The sequence below is a fragment of the Melospiza melodia genome, chromosome 19 (assembly GCF_035770615.1).
Source record: "Melospiza melodia melodia isolate bMelMel2 chromosome 19, bMelMel2.pri, whole genome shotgun sequence".
In the NCBI taxonomy this organism is placed as follows: Eukaryota; Metazoa; Chordata; class Aves; order Passeriformes; family Passerellidae; genus Melospiza; species Melospiza melodia.
Genome location: NC_086212.1, coordinates 10831526 through 10849684, shown reverse-complemented (window position 1 = coordinate 10849684; position 18159 = coordinate 10831526). Strand labels below are relative to the sequence as shown.

General features: G+C 45.3%; 1 protein-coding gene across 1 annotated transcript in view; it reads left to right on the top strand.

Moving 5' to 3' along the window:
* The window catches only part of NTSR1 (neurotensin receptor 1), a 55332-nt gene extending 39191 nt beyond the window's left edge, over positions 1–16141 (top strand). Inside the window, exons 3-4 of the mRNA XM_063172529.1 lie at positions 8700–8790; positions 11428–16141. Of these exons, the coding sequence (XP_063028599.1) occupies positions 8700–8790; positions 11428–11677 (341 nt within the window). The 3' untranslated portion in view covers positions 11678–16141. The remainder of the gene's footprint in view (positions 1–8699; positions 8791–11427) is intronic.
* The last annotated feature ends 2018 nt before the right edge of the window (positions 16142–18159 follow it).

Here is an 18159-nt window from a genome sequence, read left to right as displayed (position 1 = left end):
TCTCTCTCTCTCTCTGTCTCTCCTTTTAGTATTGTATCCTCTTTGATCATCAAGAAGAGAGAGCTCTTCATGAATAATAGCAGAGAAACCTACATTTACATCTGGCATTCCTCAGCACTGGAGGAAATGCACCTCACCCCCAGGTCCACATCTCCTCTGAGGCTCTGAAAAACAACCCTTCGCTTTCTGAACAATAAGCATAATTTTCTTTTTCATCTTCTTCTGCTTCCTCATTTCTCTTCTCCAGGCAAATTTTTGGGTTTGCTGTGTACAGCAAAAGCTGAGAACATTTGGCAAAAGTGAGGGTTTCAGTCTGGAGCCTGAGGGGGTTCAAAAGTGGGTCAGATGTGGCACCACGGGGGCTCCCTGTGCAGGGATGCCCAGATATTCCAGGCATCTCCTCAGGGCCACCCCAGCAGCAGGACTGAGCTCCCCTCCCTGCTGGGAAGGCAATGAGAGGGCAGCTGTTTGCTGCATTTCTGTGCTCAGGAAGATCCAGCAAATAAAAAAAATCCTGCCTCACTTTTGCCTGTGATTCACTCCACCATGCAGAAATGCTCTCTTTATCCAGCAAATGGGAGTGAAATCCTGTGCATTTCAGTTTTCCAGATACAAAAAACTGATTTTTTTCTTTTATTACTGGAGCTGCTTGATTCACACTTTTGTCACCTGTTCCTCATGAGTTACATTTTAATAACCCAGCTCTCTGAGCTGTCTGAAAAGCAGCAAAGAATACACAAGGATTCACATGATTTATTCATCCTGGCATCCATGACAGCCAAAATCATGAACAGAGTCTGGGCTCATTTATGGAAGAAAAGAAAAATGACACTCGTCCCCCCTTATAAAACTGCTGGCAGGGTGTCAGAGCTTCATGGGGGTGAAAGAATTTTCCATTTCCAAAAGTGAACTTTGCCCTGAGGTACAGAGAAGTCTGATTTAGGTCTAAGGGTAAAATGTTTCAGAACTTGTAAAAGCAGTGCTTAGAAAACAATTTTTTGAGGTTCATGGTGTGCAGGGCTGTTGGGTAAGAGCAGAGCAGCAAAAACTTCCCTGCTCCAAATGTACTGAGATTAAGTATTTGTTTACATTGAAATAAGAGCTAAAAGTGGCCAGGCTAACAGCCTCATTCAAAACACCCACAACAGTGTTTTCCTCCCTTTTGGTAGCATTTGTGAATTTTCTTGGCTCTGTCTGACTGTGGTCATGTACAGAATAATGAGGGTGATCAGGATCAAGGGATGTGTCAGGCCTGTTGCCTGGGAGCCAACTCATTAAGTCAGTAAGCAAGAGATTCCCGATTCCTGAATTCCCTCTCTGCTGTCAGAGCTCACCAGGTGTGAGGATTCAAATTCAGAGGGCTCCAGGCACTCACAGCTTCCCAGCTTTTTTTACTGAGGATATCAGGGCAACCAATTCTGTTGTTAAAAATACCTTCCACTAACAGGTTGCACACCCTCCTTCATCCATCCAACTCCTTCCATTAAACACCTCCAGGTTGTGTTGCTATTCCATGGCTCTGCTGGAGCCCTGGAATGCTGAGTCTCCCAAGGCTGTGTGATGCTTCACAGGATTATGAACGTCTTCTGATATGCCAATCACTTGATAAAATTCTAAATAATCCTTAAATACTCACATGTATACACAGAAACACACACCAAAGCAATCACAGAATCATGGAATGGTTTGGGTTGGGAGGGACCTTAAAGCTCATCTCATTCCATCTCCTGCCATGGCAGGGACACCTTCCACCATCCCAGGTTGCTCCAAGCCCTGTCCAACCTGGCTTTGGACACTTCCAGGGATGGAGCAGCCACAGCTTCTCTGTGCCAGGGCCTGTCCACACTCACAGGGAAGAATTTCTTCTTGATATCCAGTCCAACCCTTCCTTCCCTCACTTTAAATCCACTCCCCTGTACTGTAACTCCAGGCCCTTGTCCCAAGTCCCTCTCCAGCCTGCTTGGAGCCCCTTTAGGCACTGGAGGGCTGCAACAAGTTCTTCCTGCAGCCTTCTCTTCTCCAGGCCGAACAACCGCAATTCTCTCTGCCACTCAAAAATCAGGGTGTATTTGAGCTTGGCTCAGGATGAAAGCTCTGTTCAGCCAAAATGTCTTCTGGAAATGGGGCAGTTTTGTGGCATGGACTGATACTCCCACCAATCCCCCTGCCTGCAGCCCTCAGCAGCTCCTGGCTGCCTGTCAGACCATTCCCACGGGGATGGAAGGAGGGCAGGAGTTACTGAATGGCACAGCTGAGCTCTGATAACGACACTGAGACAAATTGATGGACGTCAAGGGGAGGCTCTGCATGGGGGACGTGGGCTAAGCCTATTAAAATGTAATCAGTCCCAGGTAGCGTTTGCTCTGTCACTGAAGCTGCTTAGTGAAAGCAATTATAAAGCACTTAAAGGTTTAGCCAATTAAAAGAATATCCTTCAGTCTCCCACAGCTGGCTGGGTGATGCTTCAGTAAAATGCCTCTTAGCAGATGAAGTCAAGATGCATTTTTTACTGAGCATCTGTGAATTTTTAAATTATTGAGGCCTCTGTATTTCATCAAGTAATAGAAGACAAAGGCCAAGAATTAATGATGTATCCATGTATTTCATTAATTTGTGCATTATTAATTCCCCTTCTGAACAAATATTTTGAAGAGTCCATTCATTTCTCCTCACCAATGCTCCAAGTCTGAGTTATTCATTTCAGGAGGAGAATATTGCCATGAGATTTAGTTTAACCAGCCTACAGGCAGGAATAGCTCATACTTTGCAGCCACAATACACAGAAGAGCACCAGTCTAAAACTCCTTAAACAGTTGTATTTCATAATTCCCATATTCTAAGGAAAGCAGATTTATTTGTTCATGAATCATTTCTTTTCAAGAAAGGAACAGAATTCATGGCAGTTTGTATCTCTAACAAAAAGTCTGAGCAACTCCAAGTGGAGTTCAGCAAAACCCCTGTGGCATTAAGCTTGAGTGGAAGCTGATTTTAACAGCCGAAGTGTCACACTGAAATTCGGGAGGATAAATTACCTATTTAACAGTTGTATATATTTCCCAGAGATGTTTGTAGTTGTAGGTTTACTTTGCAGCCTGCCAAGTGAGATAAAACGAGCAGCATCAGAGTGCTCCATAAACACCCTCAAGAAGCAAAAACCAGGGGTGGCTGCACCTCTTGGGGCAGGGAGCCTCTATTTTCCCCTCTGTGTCCCTTTGCTCAGCCTGGCACAGCATTCCTGCAGGAATTGCAGGTTCTTGTGGCTGCATCTCTGCAGAAAACTCCAGCATAGGCCATGCCCTCACAGCAGATTTTTCAGGTGTTAAGCCGTGACGATGTGAGTGTTTAAAAAGTTAACTAATATGATTCTAAACATGAAGTCTGGCCAGGGCTTTAGTCAGTGTGGAAGCATGCAGAGAATACAGCTCCAGGGTGCCTTTGATGAGCAGAAACTGTTCTGGGAGGAAAAAAGGATGTGTGAAACTCAAAACTGGAGGGGAAAGAAGAAAGGGCTGCAGAGGAAGCCAGTTCAGGTTACACCTGATCTCACCAAATAGAAAGAGACCTGAACCTGGTGAGGATAAAATGGGATCCCTTCTTTACCTTTCAAAGAGGAAATTCTCTTCCTTTTTTCTTCTTTCTCCTCCAAACATCCAGACATCCCCAGCGGAAATGGCATGAATGAAGTTTAAATTGAATCAAGCAACCTCTTCTCTAATTTCCAAAAGAATAATTACCTTAAAGGAAACTTGGGAAGAGACCCCAGTATGCACTGGGACAGCAGTGCTGTGATGATTGCTAGTGCCTGTTCTTGGGCCAGCTTTAATCTGTATTTTCTGCCTTGCCCCTTATGGATGGAACTGGTGCCAGGGGATGATTTAACCACTGGCGTGAGCTGAGGCAGGAATTCACATCTATTTTCAAATCTGTCATCTGAAGCCATTAAAAATCAGGACTGGAGAACACAATCTGGGTGAAATATGTTGATTTTGAATGCCAAAAGGTTTTTCCATTCTCTGTGCTGTCTCACTTTCACTAATAAAGAGGAACTTGGGGTTTTTTTTATCATACATTCAGGAGAATTAGGGGATTGTATCCAGCAAATGTTGTGTGTTTTCAGTGGTGTTTAGAGGAGCTGAGGACTTCTCAAGCTCACTGTTACTCCCAGTTTCTTCTTTGCTCTCCTGAGTACTCCTGGTTCATGCTGGTGGTCCCCAAACCCTGCTGATTGTTACTGACTTTTATGGAAATCCTTCCTTCCACAGCCTTATGACCCAAATACCAGCATAAGTAGCTTTAATTTTACTGGGCTCCTGCAACCCCTACTTTGGGGCCTGCTGATATAAATATTGCCAAGAGCATGTCAGGTAGAACATCATGTTAATACAAACAACACCTCGTGGTTTGAGGAGGCAGTGCCAGCTGTGCCTGCACTGGCCCAGCTTTCACCACCTCTCAAACAGCTTTTTAGGAGATGTTCTCTTGTAATGGCATCAACTAAATAAGTACATAAAACCTAGGAGGTTGGGATATACAAGGATTGTTTCTCCAAAAACCACCCTGATAACCTTTTGTACACCTCATTAGTACCAGCTGGTGGGTGTGCACCCCCTGAGCAGCGTTGGCGACGAGTCTGAAGCACACAAAAAGCTGAGAGCTGCTGCTCAGGGGAGCCAACACCTCCCCAAACAGCTCCTGCCTTTGCTCAGGAATTCCACCGGGCTGCTCCACATCTGTATGTGGCTCAGATCCCCTTCAAGTGCAGAGAAAAAGAAATAAATTGGCTGAAATAGCCTGGACAAAACTATCAAGGGAGGATGGATCCGAGCCTCTCTGGAGGCCTGAGCAGCAGCATGGAGGAGCAGCATCCCTGTTCTACCTCTGCTGGAGAAAAAGGAGGGCAGGACAGAGGGATCCCCTCGCCCAGGGCCACCCCGGGGCTGCAGGGCTGTGACTCAGCATCCCAGAGGGGCTGGAGGAGATGAAGTGAGGAGGAGGAGGAGGAGAACACCAGCCCAGCTCTGTGCCGCAGCAGCAGCTCCGGGTGAGTCAGAGCTGTGGCTCCTCACCCGTCACTGTCCCAGGGCTCTGAGTCACTGTGAGCCTCACATGGCCCCACCAGGGCATGGGGGCTGCAAACCCCTCCTGAGCCCACTCCTGAGCTCAGCCAAACCAGCCAAATCTACTCATGGTGCCCTCCCTGTGCACATGCTAACCCAGAGGAGCAGGGCAGGCTGCAGCCTCAGCCCAGGGAACACACAAGGCAAAATAAAACACCCAGTGTGATTTAATAGAATTTAACTCCCAGGATTGCTGCTGTGTCCAGTTGAGTCTGAGAATAGAGACTGGCACAGTTTAAATCTCCTCACAATGAAAAAGGTGCCAGTCAGAATTGATGTTTCTCTCTGCAGGACTTCCTGAAGGAAAAACAAACCAGGGCTCGCCCTCTGCCACTCCTCCTTCCTCTCCCCTTCTTCCTTGGCATGCAGTTCAAACAGGCAGAGAAAAGAGCCATTATTGGACAAAATAGAAAAACACAGGATGTAATAATTCATGGTTTAATACACATTTAAATTGGGAGTTTGATTTAGAAGGGAAATGAGGCATGCATTGGTGGAAGGATCATTCCCTGCCACCCCTGGCACACTGAGATCATCTTGCTGGGGTCCCACATCCACTCCCAAGCCTTGAGGTTTGGCACCTCATTTGCTCAATTATGGGAAATATCAGAAGCTCATGGAGCAGTTCTGCTCCTATTAGAACCTTATTGAATTAATTAGAAGTGAGGGATGTGTCTGGTTTATTTTTAGTTCAAAAAATAAAGGCAGGAAATCTCCAACCTCACCAACACCACCCTGGACAGTGACCCCACCACATATTGAGTCAAACCCTTCAGTGCTCAGCTCCAGCAGCTCATCTGCTCCTTCTTACTCCACCAAAGAAACCCATGTGTCAAGCTTTTGATGATGGAGAACACATCCTAGGAGATCATAACAACAATAAAAAATCATTTTGGCAGACGGTTTGCCCAGGATTTGTTTTACAGCTCAACCATTTTGACAGGCAGAGCAAAACAGCAGGAAAAGGAACCAGGTATCTGGGAGAAAAGGGAATTTTCATTCTGTATTAGATGAAAGTTAACACAGTCTCGTGTTTCATATTCCTCCCAGGAGAGAGGAGGCAGGAGGGCAGGATTGCCATCCTAAATCTGCTTGATCCCTTGTATGGTAAAATGAAAACATAAGGATTAAGGGTGACAAATTCAGGTCGGGATCTCCTAATCTGTGCAGCACAGAGCTGCACAGTGTGTCACCCAGCTGGGACTTCCAAATCAGACCATAAGTGTCTCCAGTGCACTTCACATGTTTAATAGAGATTTAATTGCGGAGTGATTGCGTGTGATATTACAGAATTATCACAGATTACTTAATTGCTGATGTTAAGCAGATACTCCTCTCAATATGTGTTTTTGTTGCTATAGATCCATATTATTTGGCACAGCATTGCCTGGGCAGCAGAAGAAGCAGAGATCATTTACCAGGAGAAAACCACTTTCATTTAACGTGTTGGTAAATTTAACAAGCAGATGTGTGAGATTCTTATAATTGGCTGTGGAAAGAATCCGGATCCTACAGTTCCTAAAGAGCTGCACGCAGGGGTAAGCAGCTGAGAAGTGCCAGAGTGTGGAGGTTTCTGCAAAAATTAAGATGTGCCTGAATGAAGCTGTGTTTGGAGGCATTTGGGAAGCTGCTTTTGCAGCCTGAGAGTGCAGCTAATCCTGTGCAGGACTGGGAGAGCAGATGGGCTGGAGCTGTGGTGTTGGCTCTCTCCCCTCAGCCTGAGGCTGATGGATGCAGGAGGAGAGGCTGGAGAGTTTTGCTTCTCCTGCAGCCCCTGGGAGGGATCTCTTGGAGAATCACAGTGGGGCTGCTCCATCCAGGACAAACCAAAACCCATCCAGCAGAGAAATGGATTTCTGGAGGTGGCCAAAAGCAGAAATGTGAAGGAGCAAGGCAGCCACAGTCCCACTGAGCTCCCATGGGATGTCCCACCTCTCCTGTGCCACACATCATGCAGGGCTCTCCTGCCAAAGTCCCATCAAAGCTCTTCAGGGAAGGATCAGACACAGGTCAAATTCATTCACTTGATGGCATCTGAAGGGCTGCAGGCTGTCTGGTGAAGAGCTACATCTGTGATCACTGAGGCCACAGAGCGGCCAAAAAACAGTTTGAATAAATGAATTCACTTGGACAAGAGAATAAAAACAGACACTCTAGCCTTCTTTCCAAAACATGTCCCTTCAGTTGCTTAAATCTTTATTGGATAAATGGCTTTTGCAGCATTCCTGGAAGATGCTGTCATGCATCATGGAATGGAACCTTCTCCACTGTTAACTGTGTGTTTAATGAGAGAGGGAGCTCATGGAGTTGGAATAGGGTGTGAGTAGGGAGCTGGACACCAGGGATTTTCTAATTTCTGCTCTCTTAGCTAAGCATCAGTGATGAGGAGATGCAGCCACAGCTAGACTTATTCCTCCTGGACTGCATTATCCAAACAGGGATAATGGGAAACATCTCCTTGAGCTACAACCTGGTCCCTGTGGGATGACAGCATCTGGGTTTGGGACATATCCACATGAATATTTTCAACCCCAAGGCAGAAAACCCCAAAAATTTGGCTCCATGTGCCAAATCCACATTTGTGGTACCTCACTCTGGTGCAGAGTTTTGCTGCTTCCCAGCCCCTTACAGGTCATATAAAGGACGAGAGTGATGTGTCCCTTGTTGTCTGTAGAGCAAATTTGTGACCAAAAATAACTTAATTATTTTATTTAGTTTTTATTTTCTTCTTGCCTTTTATTGTGTTACATTTTAACTGAGATTTCTTTATTTCCTGCTAGGATTCTGCCAGAATCCTGCTGCTCCATACAGAAGTTGAAACACGTACTACAAAAGAAACAAATCTTTCTCTTGATTGCCTGATAGATCTGCTTTTTAATCCAGACTGACAATGGCACTCTATCAACAGCACTTTTATGCCTCAGAGTTGTTGCATTTTATTTTCCTTTGTCTGATATCCCTCAGAATCTGGAAAGGAAAAAAGCAACAGTGTCTTTCTCTGCTTACCCTTTAATCGATCATTTTTATTATGACAAAGTCCAGACCCAAACACGTTGTAACCTCAGGTATGGCACAAATGTAAAACAAAAGGATGAGCCCTGCCACTAGAAAGAGCAGTTTAATGATGCTCAGCACTGTGGCCAGTGGCTCCAGTAGTAACAAACTAATAGGATTAGAGTGGTCCTGGCTCCCTGTCTACCTGGATGGAAAACATACACCAGCTGTCTGTGAATACCATGGACAAAAACCCTGTGCCACAAGGGCGTGAAATTGAGATACAAACAGAGTTTCCTTTGAGCCAGGAACTGGGCATGGCCAGTCCTTCATCTGTACTTTCTGCTGTTCCTCATGTCCCTGCCCCAGTGCTTAGTGCTGTTCTCTGTTATTTCTGTTTTGCTTGTTTTTACAGACATTTGCAGGCTGCTCGTCCCTCAGGGTTATCAATTCTTTGCACTACAGCAACACAAGAACAACTGGGGCTGCAGGAAAACAGTTACAGCAATTAAAGCCAAGCAGACAGGTCCTTTTTTCAGCCTGATGGAGAGTTGCTCACAAAGTTAAGGCTTTTTTGCTGCCTTGCAGGTGCTGTGGTGATTGCCTTCGTGGTCTGCTGGCTCCCTTACCACATACGGCGCCTCATGTTCTGCTATGTCCCCTCCAGCCACTGGACAGAGTGAGTCACCATTTGGGGACAGGGTCCCCCCATGCCAGGACAGGCTGGGGGCTCAGGGTGGGCTGGGGGTGCCAGGACAGCCCAGGTGTGCAGGTGGAGGGGGGATCTGGGAACAAAGGTGTTCTCCAACCAAGGGGTTCAAGTCTCAAAACCTGTCACAGACATGTTTTATGAAAAATCCTTTCCTTAGGATTTTTTTCCTCCTGAGAAGCTGAGAGGCCTCAGGAACAAAATGTAAGCAATGGTTATCTGCTGCTGTGGAATGCAACAGGTGCATCTGTGATTGGTGTCATGTGGTTGTTTCTAATTAATGGCCAATCACAGCCCAGCTGTCTGGACTGTCTCGGTCAGTCACAAGCCTTTGTTATCATTCTTTCTTTTTCTATTCTTAGCTAGCCTTCTGATGAAATACTTTCTTCTATTCTTTTAGTATAGTTTTAATATAATATATATCATAAAATAATAAATCAAGCCTTCTGAAACATGGCGTCAACATTCTCATCTCTTCCCTCATCCTAAGACCCCTGTGAACACAGTCACAAAAACCAACTTGCTGCTTTGATATGTTTTTCCTTTTGGATGTCTTAGTGTTTGCCAGGCAAATTAAGAGTTTTTTATACCTAAATCCCTCAGGAAGCATTATTTTGAACCAAAAGGCATCATCAGCCCCTCCTCCTCCTGAGGGCTGCAAGCACAGCCTTCAGTCTGGCAGCCCTTGATGGAATGACATTTGGACAGGGGGGTTGGTACACCCAGAGTGGATTTCAGTCTCTGTGCAGAGATATTGATCCCAGCCCTAAGATGCAGCAGCTCCTGTCAGCACACAAATAACTCCACGAGGCCACATTTCCTCTCTGACAGGGGAGATGACACAGGTGGGGGAATGGCTGTGGTGCTTACTGAGGCTGGGCCAGGTTATTTACTGGGTTTTGCAGGCAGTGGATCAAAATGAAATGCCAGCAGTTGCTGCTGATTAGGAAATGTCCAGATTGTCAGAGAATTCCAGGATAATTGCACAGACACTGCTCACAGATGTGCAAAGGCACCCCCTGCTCCTTACTGAGGCACCAGGCCAGGCTCTCCAGCAAAGCAGCCACCAAACTAATTATTATTTTTAAATATGTCATTAAGAGCTAATGCTGTCTGGGGACACACACTGAGGAAGGCTGAGATGCCAAGGGATGCTCTCTTGTGTCTCCTCCCATGGTGTAACATCCCTGCTCTCCCTGAGACCAGGACAGTTTCTTTCAAGGGAAAGGAAAAAAACATCTACAATACCAAAAAGCAGAACAACAATGAAAAACGAAAATTCTTTCAATTCCAGACTCAAAATATAATAAACTAGGATATAGCAGTCTACTGACTGGGACTGTGGATCCAGCCACCGTAAAATCTAAAATCTATCTTCAGTCATGAAAACGGAGCTCTAGGCACACACTGGGACAAATTCTTGTTTCTCCTTTGCTTTCCTATATGAAAACCACTTAAGGCACTGTTCAATTATATAATGACTGCATTTGCTTTGAGCAAGAGGTTTAGAGAAGTCTGTCTGCATTTAGTGGGAATTTATTCATTGTGGCTGTGTTCACATAATATTTTTTTCTTCTTTTTAAAACCATAATTGATTTTAGGAAAACACTGAATTTACAAAATGATAGTGAACTATCAGTCTGGTGGCTAACCAAGAGTTTGCAGCAGCTTGGCATGTTCATTAATAAACACATGTACCTTCCCCCTGAAGAAGAGAAATTTTTCCAATATTAATTCTTCATAACTACACAAAGAAACTCTATAAGAACTGAATGGGCCATGCAGTCCTTGGCAGTGCTGAGGGGGTGTTGAGGGATGGGCAACATAGTCCAGCACTCCTCTATTTATCTTTTGTTAGACACTGCTCAGACTAGAAAAAAGATCTGCAATTTTCACCAAGATAAATGATTCTGAGGAACATCTTCCTGAAAATGAGACCCGTGGTGTTTATAAATGCTTTACCAGCTCAGGGCTGTTGTTCTCAGTTGGCCCAAGGAAAGATATAGCCAAAAGCATAAAAGATAATAAAGCATTTTCAACCAGTTCTAGTTGAAAACATTAAATTGTGGTGGTTAGGATGTGTTTCAGAAGCATGCTATCATCAGTTTGCCCCCAGAACAGGAAATGCTGTCCTATGTTATGGACAAATCCCAACCCAGGGACCCATTGAATGAGCTGATGCTGCTCTCACTGCCAGAGGGAGGAGAGGCTGCATCTGTTCCTGGAGTTTGGCTCTTCTGCAACCTCTGTAGATCAGAACTGCAGCCAAAAAAGTCAAGCTAATGTGTATGTATGACACAGAAGCAAATTTCCATCTGGCTCCTTGGGTTCCAGAATGACTACTTCCAAAGAAAAATGAGTGCATGAGGTAAATATCTTGTCTGGATCCAGGGCTTAAATAAGTCTCTAACTGCTGGTGAGTGGCATCTGATCCACGTTTGACCAGTTCCAGCTGGAGATGTAGATGGGTTGTGGTGGCCCAGGCACCTTTGGTAAGCTCATGTTTGCAGCCTAGGAAGGTTAGCTGGAAAGCAGCTCGTGTTTTTCTCACCCTTGTGACTTTGAGCTCTTCACACTCAGATTTTTCTCTTTCATCTGTTCTTCCAGTTTCCTTTACAACTTCTACCACTACTTCTACATGCTGACAAATGTCCTCTTCTACGTCAGCTCAGCAATCAACCCCATCCTCTACAACCTGGTGTCGGCAAACTTCCGCCAGATCTTCCTCTCCACGCTCACCATCCTGTGCCTGCCATGGAGGAAGAAGAAGAAACGACTGGCCTTCACCAGGAAATCCAACAGCATCTCCAGCAACCACACATTTTCCAGCCAGGTCACAAGGGAAACTACGTACTGAAGCCAAAGGAGGAGGAGGAGGAACGCAATTCATCGTGGAGTCAAAACTTGAGAGAGGCCTCTGTGACTTTCATGCATGGTCTCCAAATTCACCTGACACAAATGTGTTTAGCAAAGTCATTTTTGTTGGAAAAAATAGGCTTTGTTCTGCCAGTAACTTTGAGGTTATTTTCAAGCATTGGCCTTGCCTCTTGTGAGTAATGTCTACATGTATTGTAACTTCAGTCTGGCATAAATCCAGATGTGGTGTTAACTGGGAAGCCAAAATGTGTTCAACTTAGGCAAAACTGTTCTGCATTTCATCCTTTTCTCAGTGCAGAGATGCCGTGTCCACATCCAAGGGTTTGAGATCACATCTCCTGGTGGCACCAAGCAGAGAGTTGGATGAGGAGAAAGAAGTTTGAACAGAAAGGGGTGTTCTTGGAGAATGGATGTGCTCATCTGTGGGATGTTCAATGAACGAGGAGTGAAAACTCAGGGAGCCAGGTGGTTATTTTAGAAATTTATCTCCATTGTGAGGAATACGACTGAGGTGCTCAAGAGAGCCTCTCTGGCTCCTTGGAATTAAATAAGAACAGATGATGCCTTACCTAGGCTGGGGTGGCTGTGGCCTGGGGAGTGGGGTCACCTTTGGCTTTAGGGCATCCACAGTGCCTGGCTTTGGCACCACTGCAGCAGAGTCTCTGGCAAAGCCAAGAATGCAGAGGCTGTGCCCAGATGGAGCGCTGAAAATGAACAGAAATGGAAAAATCTTCCTTTTGCCATACAGCCAAATCCTATTTTTTACCAGGGAGAACAGTTTGCTGGCTTGCATTAAGAGTTGAGAAAACTCTGAGCTCATGAGGGCTCCAGGCTGCTGAGATAAGAGCAATCTGCCCCAGTTCTGTGGGACCTTCTGATTTTTCCCATTCTTATTCCAGTTTTACTTGTTTCCTTGCCATTTCCACAAGGCAGACATCTCACATACAGCAGTTGTAGGCAGCAGGTCCTCTTGTTCTATCTTTTCTTCTATTACTTTTTGCTACCAGAACTGTTGGCACATCTATCTGCACCCCTAATATTCAGATAGTTTGAACACAGAGCATAAGAAACGCTAAACTGGGGAGTCTGTGCTCTAAACCCACTTTCTTTTAATAAGCCAGAGGAACAGAAACAGGACCTGAAAGTTCCCTTTGAAATTCAAGAGAGAAGGCAAGGAAAGCTTGAGCTTTTCTCTCTGTTCCACCTCTAACAGCCCCTTATATGATACAACAAATTGCTCCAGAGTCTTTAGTACCTGGGCTCTGGGACAAGCTGAAGGGCTTCAGTGACCTGCACAAACCTGGAGCTGACCAATCACCCTGTGCTGATGGTGACCTGGTGTCCCCTTTCACACCACACATCATCAGGAGAGCAGGACTTGCCTCTGAAAGGTGACAAAGCAGCAGAGCCAGCTCAGTTTGGCTTTCTGGGCTTTGCCCATGTCACCCTTCAGCTAAGGAGCACCTGTGGTCCCCAGCTGGAGCCACAGTGCTGGAGGTGAGGGTCGCACAGTGATGGAGGCACCAGCACCACTGGTGACATCTCCTGCTGCAGATGTTGCATCACAGAATCACAGAGCAGGTCAAGTTGGAAGGGAATCACAAGAATCACTGAGTCCAACTCGCTGGATTTGTGGTTTAGGTCCTCTTGGGCTCAGCACAAAGAGGAAACACCCATCTGGGGGCATTTGCTGTGAGTTCTCCATGATGAGTGACAGCTTTTGGGGCATTTAGAACCTGTGTGGTATTTCATTTTGTCATTTAGATCCTGTGCCCAGCTGGCCACCATGGCAGCCCTTCAGCCGCACCTGCCAGGGATGGGATGATTTTAATGCCAGAAACCCTGCAAAAGAAAGGGCTCAAAATAAAAGTCAGTGGGGCTTCAGTTCCTTCTGACTCAGCCAAACTGCAAGCTCTGTTCTGTCATGCCTTCTTGTGATTTCCTGCCCTGGTTGTACCAAGCAGAGGGCAGAGATTATATTTGACCAAGCACTTTTGTTGCTCGTGGACTGTTGACTCCTTTTTGATAAAGAAAACAGTTAGTGGCACACAAATAAATAAATTGAAACAAAGAGGAATAAGGGAGACTGATCTCTTCAGAAGGAAATCTGTGAGAAAACAGCAAGAATTTTGTGTGCATGGTGTGTGTGAAATGCTTGGGCAGGTTGGAAGAAGACCTGCTCATCCTGCCTAGTGGCAAAATCCAGGTGCCATGAACAGGAGAGGGGAAAAATCTGCCTTGAGAGAAAGAGGAGTCTTGATGTCACACATTTAACATTGGCCTTCCAGGCAAGACACTTCAAATGTTTCTGGATTACTCAATTTTTTTTACTTCACCTCTAAATACAGCCAACAGCTGGGAGGAGCTTTCTGAAACCTCCCAGGGAAGCTGTAACTGCATTGCTTTGACTTTCATTACCATTTAACACCCTGCATGTCTCATTTGCTTTGAAATATTAAACATTATTACTACACTTGTTCAACACAAACCTGCTGAAATGTGCTTGATTATCTTAGAAGACACCGTACAAAAATTGTTCTTTCACATAAGATGCTTGGTTTAGATTTTCACTACTGAGATACCCAGGCAGCTTACAGAATATTTGATCACAGCTCAGAGAAACTGCCAGGTTTATTTTGGGTTTGACATGACAGTGGGAAAAAGCTGGAGTAAAAATGAACTTCTCATAAACTCTTTCCACTGTGTTTCTTGGGCCACTCGAGTGCTGAAGAGCTGAGGGAATTTGGGGGATTTATCCAGGTGGTTTGCTGACTTCTACAGCTCTGTTCTTGCAGTTTGACAGGAAAGCAGACCTGGGTCCACGGCCTTAATCTGAGATTGCAGCTCAAAGCTACCTCTTCCACTGGCCAAATCTGACAACCTTGAGCTGAGCAGTGTAAGTTACAGCTGGTTTATCCACTCTTCCCTCCTCACCTAATTTTGGTATATTCAGCTTAGAGGTGTGGTTCCCTTGAGCTCAAAGAAGTGAGGAAAGCTGATTGCAAACCAGATAGTTTCATGATTTCCAGAGAATCACCGGACAGTTTGGGTTGGAAGGGTCCTTAAAGACCATCCTGTTCCAAACCCCTGCCATGGGCAGGGACACTTTTCCCTAGACTATGTTGCTCCAAGCCCCATCCAATCTGGCCTTGTAGAGGAAAGCTGATACAGTAGAGAAGAAAAAGGTACAAACTGCCCCATATTCACCAGAGAGATAGTTCTTTAGATGCCTTTCAACAATGATTGAACTGCTAACCCAACAAATTTTTTAAATTTCATCTGGTGTGAATGGCTTTTGCCATTAAACAGAAAAACTCCCATCCCTTGTGTCCCTGCCTTGGCTGCACTCTTCAGCAAAGCAGAGGTGAGTGTTGGGGCCTCTGCTCATCTATGCAAATTCCCTGTGTTTGGAACTGTTTGTTTTGACTAAAAAAAGAATAAAATCTGTGGAACCCCGCAGATGTGAAGTGCTGCCAGATGGATTCTGAGAAATTCCATTCTGAACAGAGTCTATCAAGTGACCCCTTCAAACGTTATTTTGAGGCTTTGTTTCTCTTCAGAGTGCCCTTGGCAGAGCCATCAGCTTAGCAGAGTGTGAAATCAGGTTTATGAAGTCATTTTGCTATTCAGAAATGTCCCCCAGACAGGACTGTCTCACCACAGGCCAGTCCATCAGGGCAGGGATGCTTTGCTGAGCTTGTCCTCTTTTGCAAGGTGCATGAGGCCTCACTTCAGTGAGATTTTCAGGAGAGAACTCAATGGGAAATCAGCCAGGAGGGTTGGCTTTAAACACAACAGCAGCAGGACCTTTGCATTTCCAGCACCCAGTGCAGCAGCCCTGGGTGTGCTGTGTCAGCCCAGTGTCCTCCTGGCTGTGTTTTTGGTGACTCTTTAACCAAAGCTGTGTCTGCTGAAGCTCTGTCTGGTTCTTCACATATCACAGCTCACCCACTCTTCCTGTTCTCAGTCTGGATTTGCTTAAAAAGTAGAAATTGCTGATCCAAGATTTCATGATGCTGTGTCCTGGCTTTGTGACCCAGAGTCCTTCCCCAGCTGTGCCACCTGATAGTCCTGCACATATTGTATTTATGGCAAATATTTTTGAAGTGCACCTTTTTATTTTTATTTTATTCTGAGATACAAAATGTTGATGTGCTTTATTTTTTTTTTTTTTTTGTGGCCTGTTGCTCAATGGGGAAAAAATGAATGTTAAAAGTGTGTCAGTGTCTACTTTGTGATATTTTCTGTGACAAAGGAAAAGAAGAGGGTGTGGAATCCTCCTGTATGGCAATGGGAAACACTCTTTCAGTGTAACATGCTATTATTGATACTGTATTTACTGATCAAAGTGTACTGAAATGGTTAATTCCTAATATAGCCTTTGTACTGTATGGTATTTTATTTTGTCATTTATTGATCCTAAGAAATAAATATCCAAATTTAAGTTTGGGTTGTTTTTTGTTTGAAGTGGCAGGTGTGCCTTTATCACACAGTGGTTATCAGCACAGACACCCTGCCTGGGCTCTAAACTGGTGGAACCACTGGCCTTGAACTGGGATTTGCAGCTGCTCTGCAGAAGGGCCCTGGGTGCTTCTGTCCCTGCACTCTGCAGCTCAAACCCATCCAAGCATCAGCTGCTGCTTCTGACTTAGCTCAGCAGACAAGCAGGGGGACTGGGTTAGGTATGAAGGACGCTCCCATCAGTGATGTTTGCCCTGAAAATCCTTCCTGGGATCTGTTAAAGCATCAGATCTGTGCTGTGCTGTTGGGCAGAGCAATTGGGAGCATCCAGAGCCTGGAGTGTGGGAATAATGAGATCTGAGCAGTTCCAAGTGCCGAGATCCCAGTGGCACTGCAGGGTCTGAGCTGCTGCCTTGCCTGTCTCCCCTGCTTGCTGCTCCTTGCTGCAGGGCAGATGTTACAGATGTTGTACCTTGGCCATTACTCTGCAGCAGCTTTGCCCAGAAAACTGAGCAGGTTGGGGCTTTATTGCACTGGGAGCTGTAGGGGCACAGCAAAAGAATCCTCACCCCCAAGAATGATGAAAAATAAGCAGATTTATTGTGTTTTAACAGTGAGACTTCCCCTCCTATCCTCCCATCTTTAGTGTGAACCTCTTCCTCCCTGGCATTTATTTTTCTAACACAAATGTAATTTTATGGGGACAGAATGCTTGGGTATTACCCACAATATTAAGGTGTCTTCACACTAAATGAGCAAAAATCAGTCACCTTCATCCTCTCTGCAGCTCCTGGTTAATGTTATGTTGTGCAATAGCTGAGCTGAGCCATAAAATCTTCATACTTTTTAACCATTCAACCCTTTTGTTTTGATTTCTGATGGAAAGGAAGGTAGCGTGGAAAGCAGCAAGAGAATAGAATTTAAATATTTGGAATCATTCATGCCTGGAAATTCCATCTTCTAAAACCTAACTCAAATGGTCCCCAAAGGCTTTTTGGTGCTGCTTCCCGATGAGAAGAGCAGGATCCTCTATTGTCCCTACACCATCAAGCACTAAGGAATGAAAATCATTTATTTTATGGATCCTTTGATTTGGTATTCAGCCCTGCTCTGCTCAGAGGTGTATTTTCAGCTCACAGCTCGTGTCTGCAGCAGTGGAAATCCACAGCACGTGGCAGCATCCTTGTTTCCTGCCTGCAGGAGATTTCTGTGCTGGGCTCCCAGTGGAGCCTCCATGGTTTGTGCAGAAATTCAGTGTTCAAGCTGGAGTTAAAAACCTTGCTGTCTGCTCATGGCTTGTCTAGAACAGGGCTGACTCCCTGAAAAAGCCAAATCCTGGGAAGCTGAGCTTCCCATCCCTCCCAAGCCACCCTGTGTCACGAAATCCTGCACCACGTCCCGCCCCAGAAATGTGCAGGAAAACAGAAAATATGGAGAGTCAAATAATTCTTTTTTTCCTTTAGAAAGGCACAAGGACTGTGCCTCGAGCCATGAGGAATGCTTTGAGCTCGGCCCTTATTTCTCATTTCAATTATAAAAGCAATTTCCATAGTTCATGAGGGGAAAATTTCAGGCACCTTTCGGAAAAAATGTTACGTTTTAGTAAATGGCTTCATAAAACTTAATAAACATCCATGCAGAAGTTAATTTATTTAAAATATCTTTAAATCCTGCTCTGCCTTATTGAATTTGTTGGAACAGTAGATCAGGCAGGAGTATATTCATGAGGGTATTTAAGCAATAAGGCAGCACATCACAGTTATTATTCCAGGCCTCCTGTGGGCTGGGAAGCACAGAGCAGAACCTGACGTGATTTTGGGCACTCAAGTGCAAAACCCTTCCAGAAGCACAGGCACAGACATGGCCTGAGTGCTGCAGGGTGGCCAAACCAAGCTGCTGGGGTTGTTTTCTGGGAACAAAAACCATGCCAGGGGAGCCCAGAGCAGCCAGCCCAGCATCCATGGGCTGCCAGCCCCGTCTTGGGCTCACTCAGCCAAATGC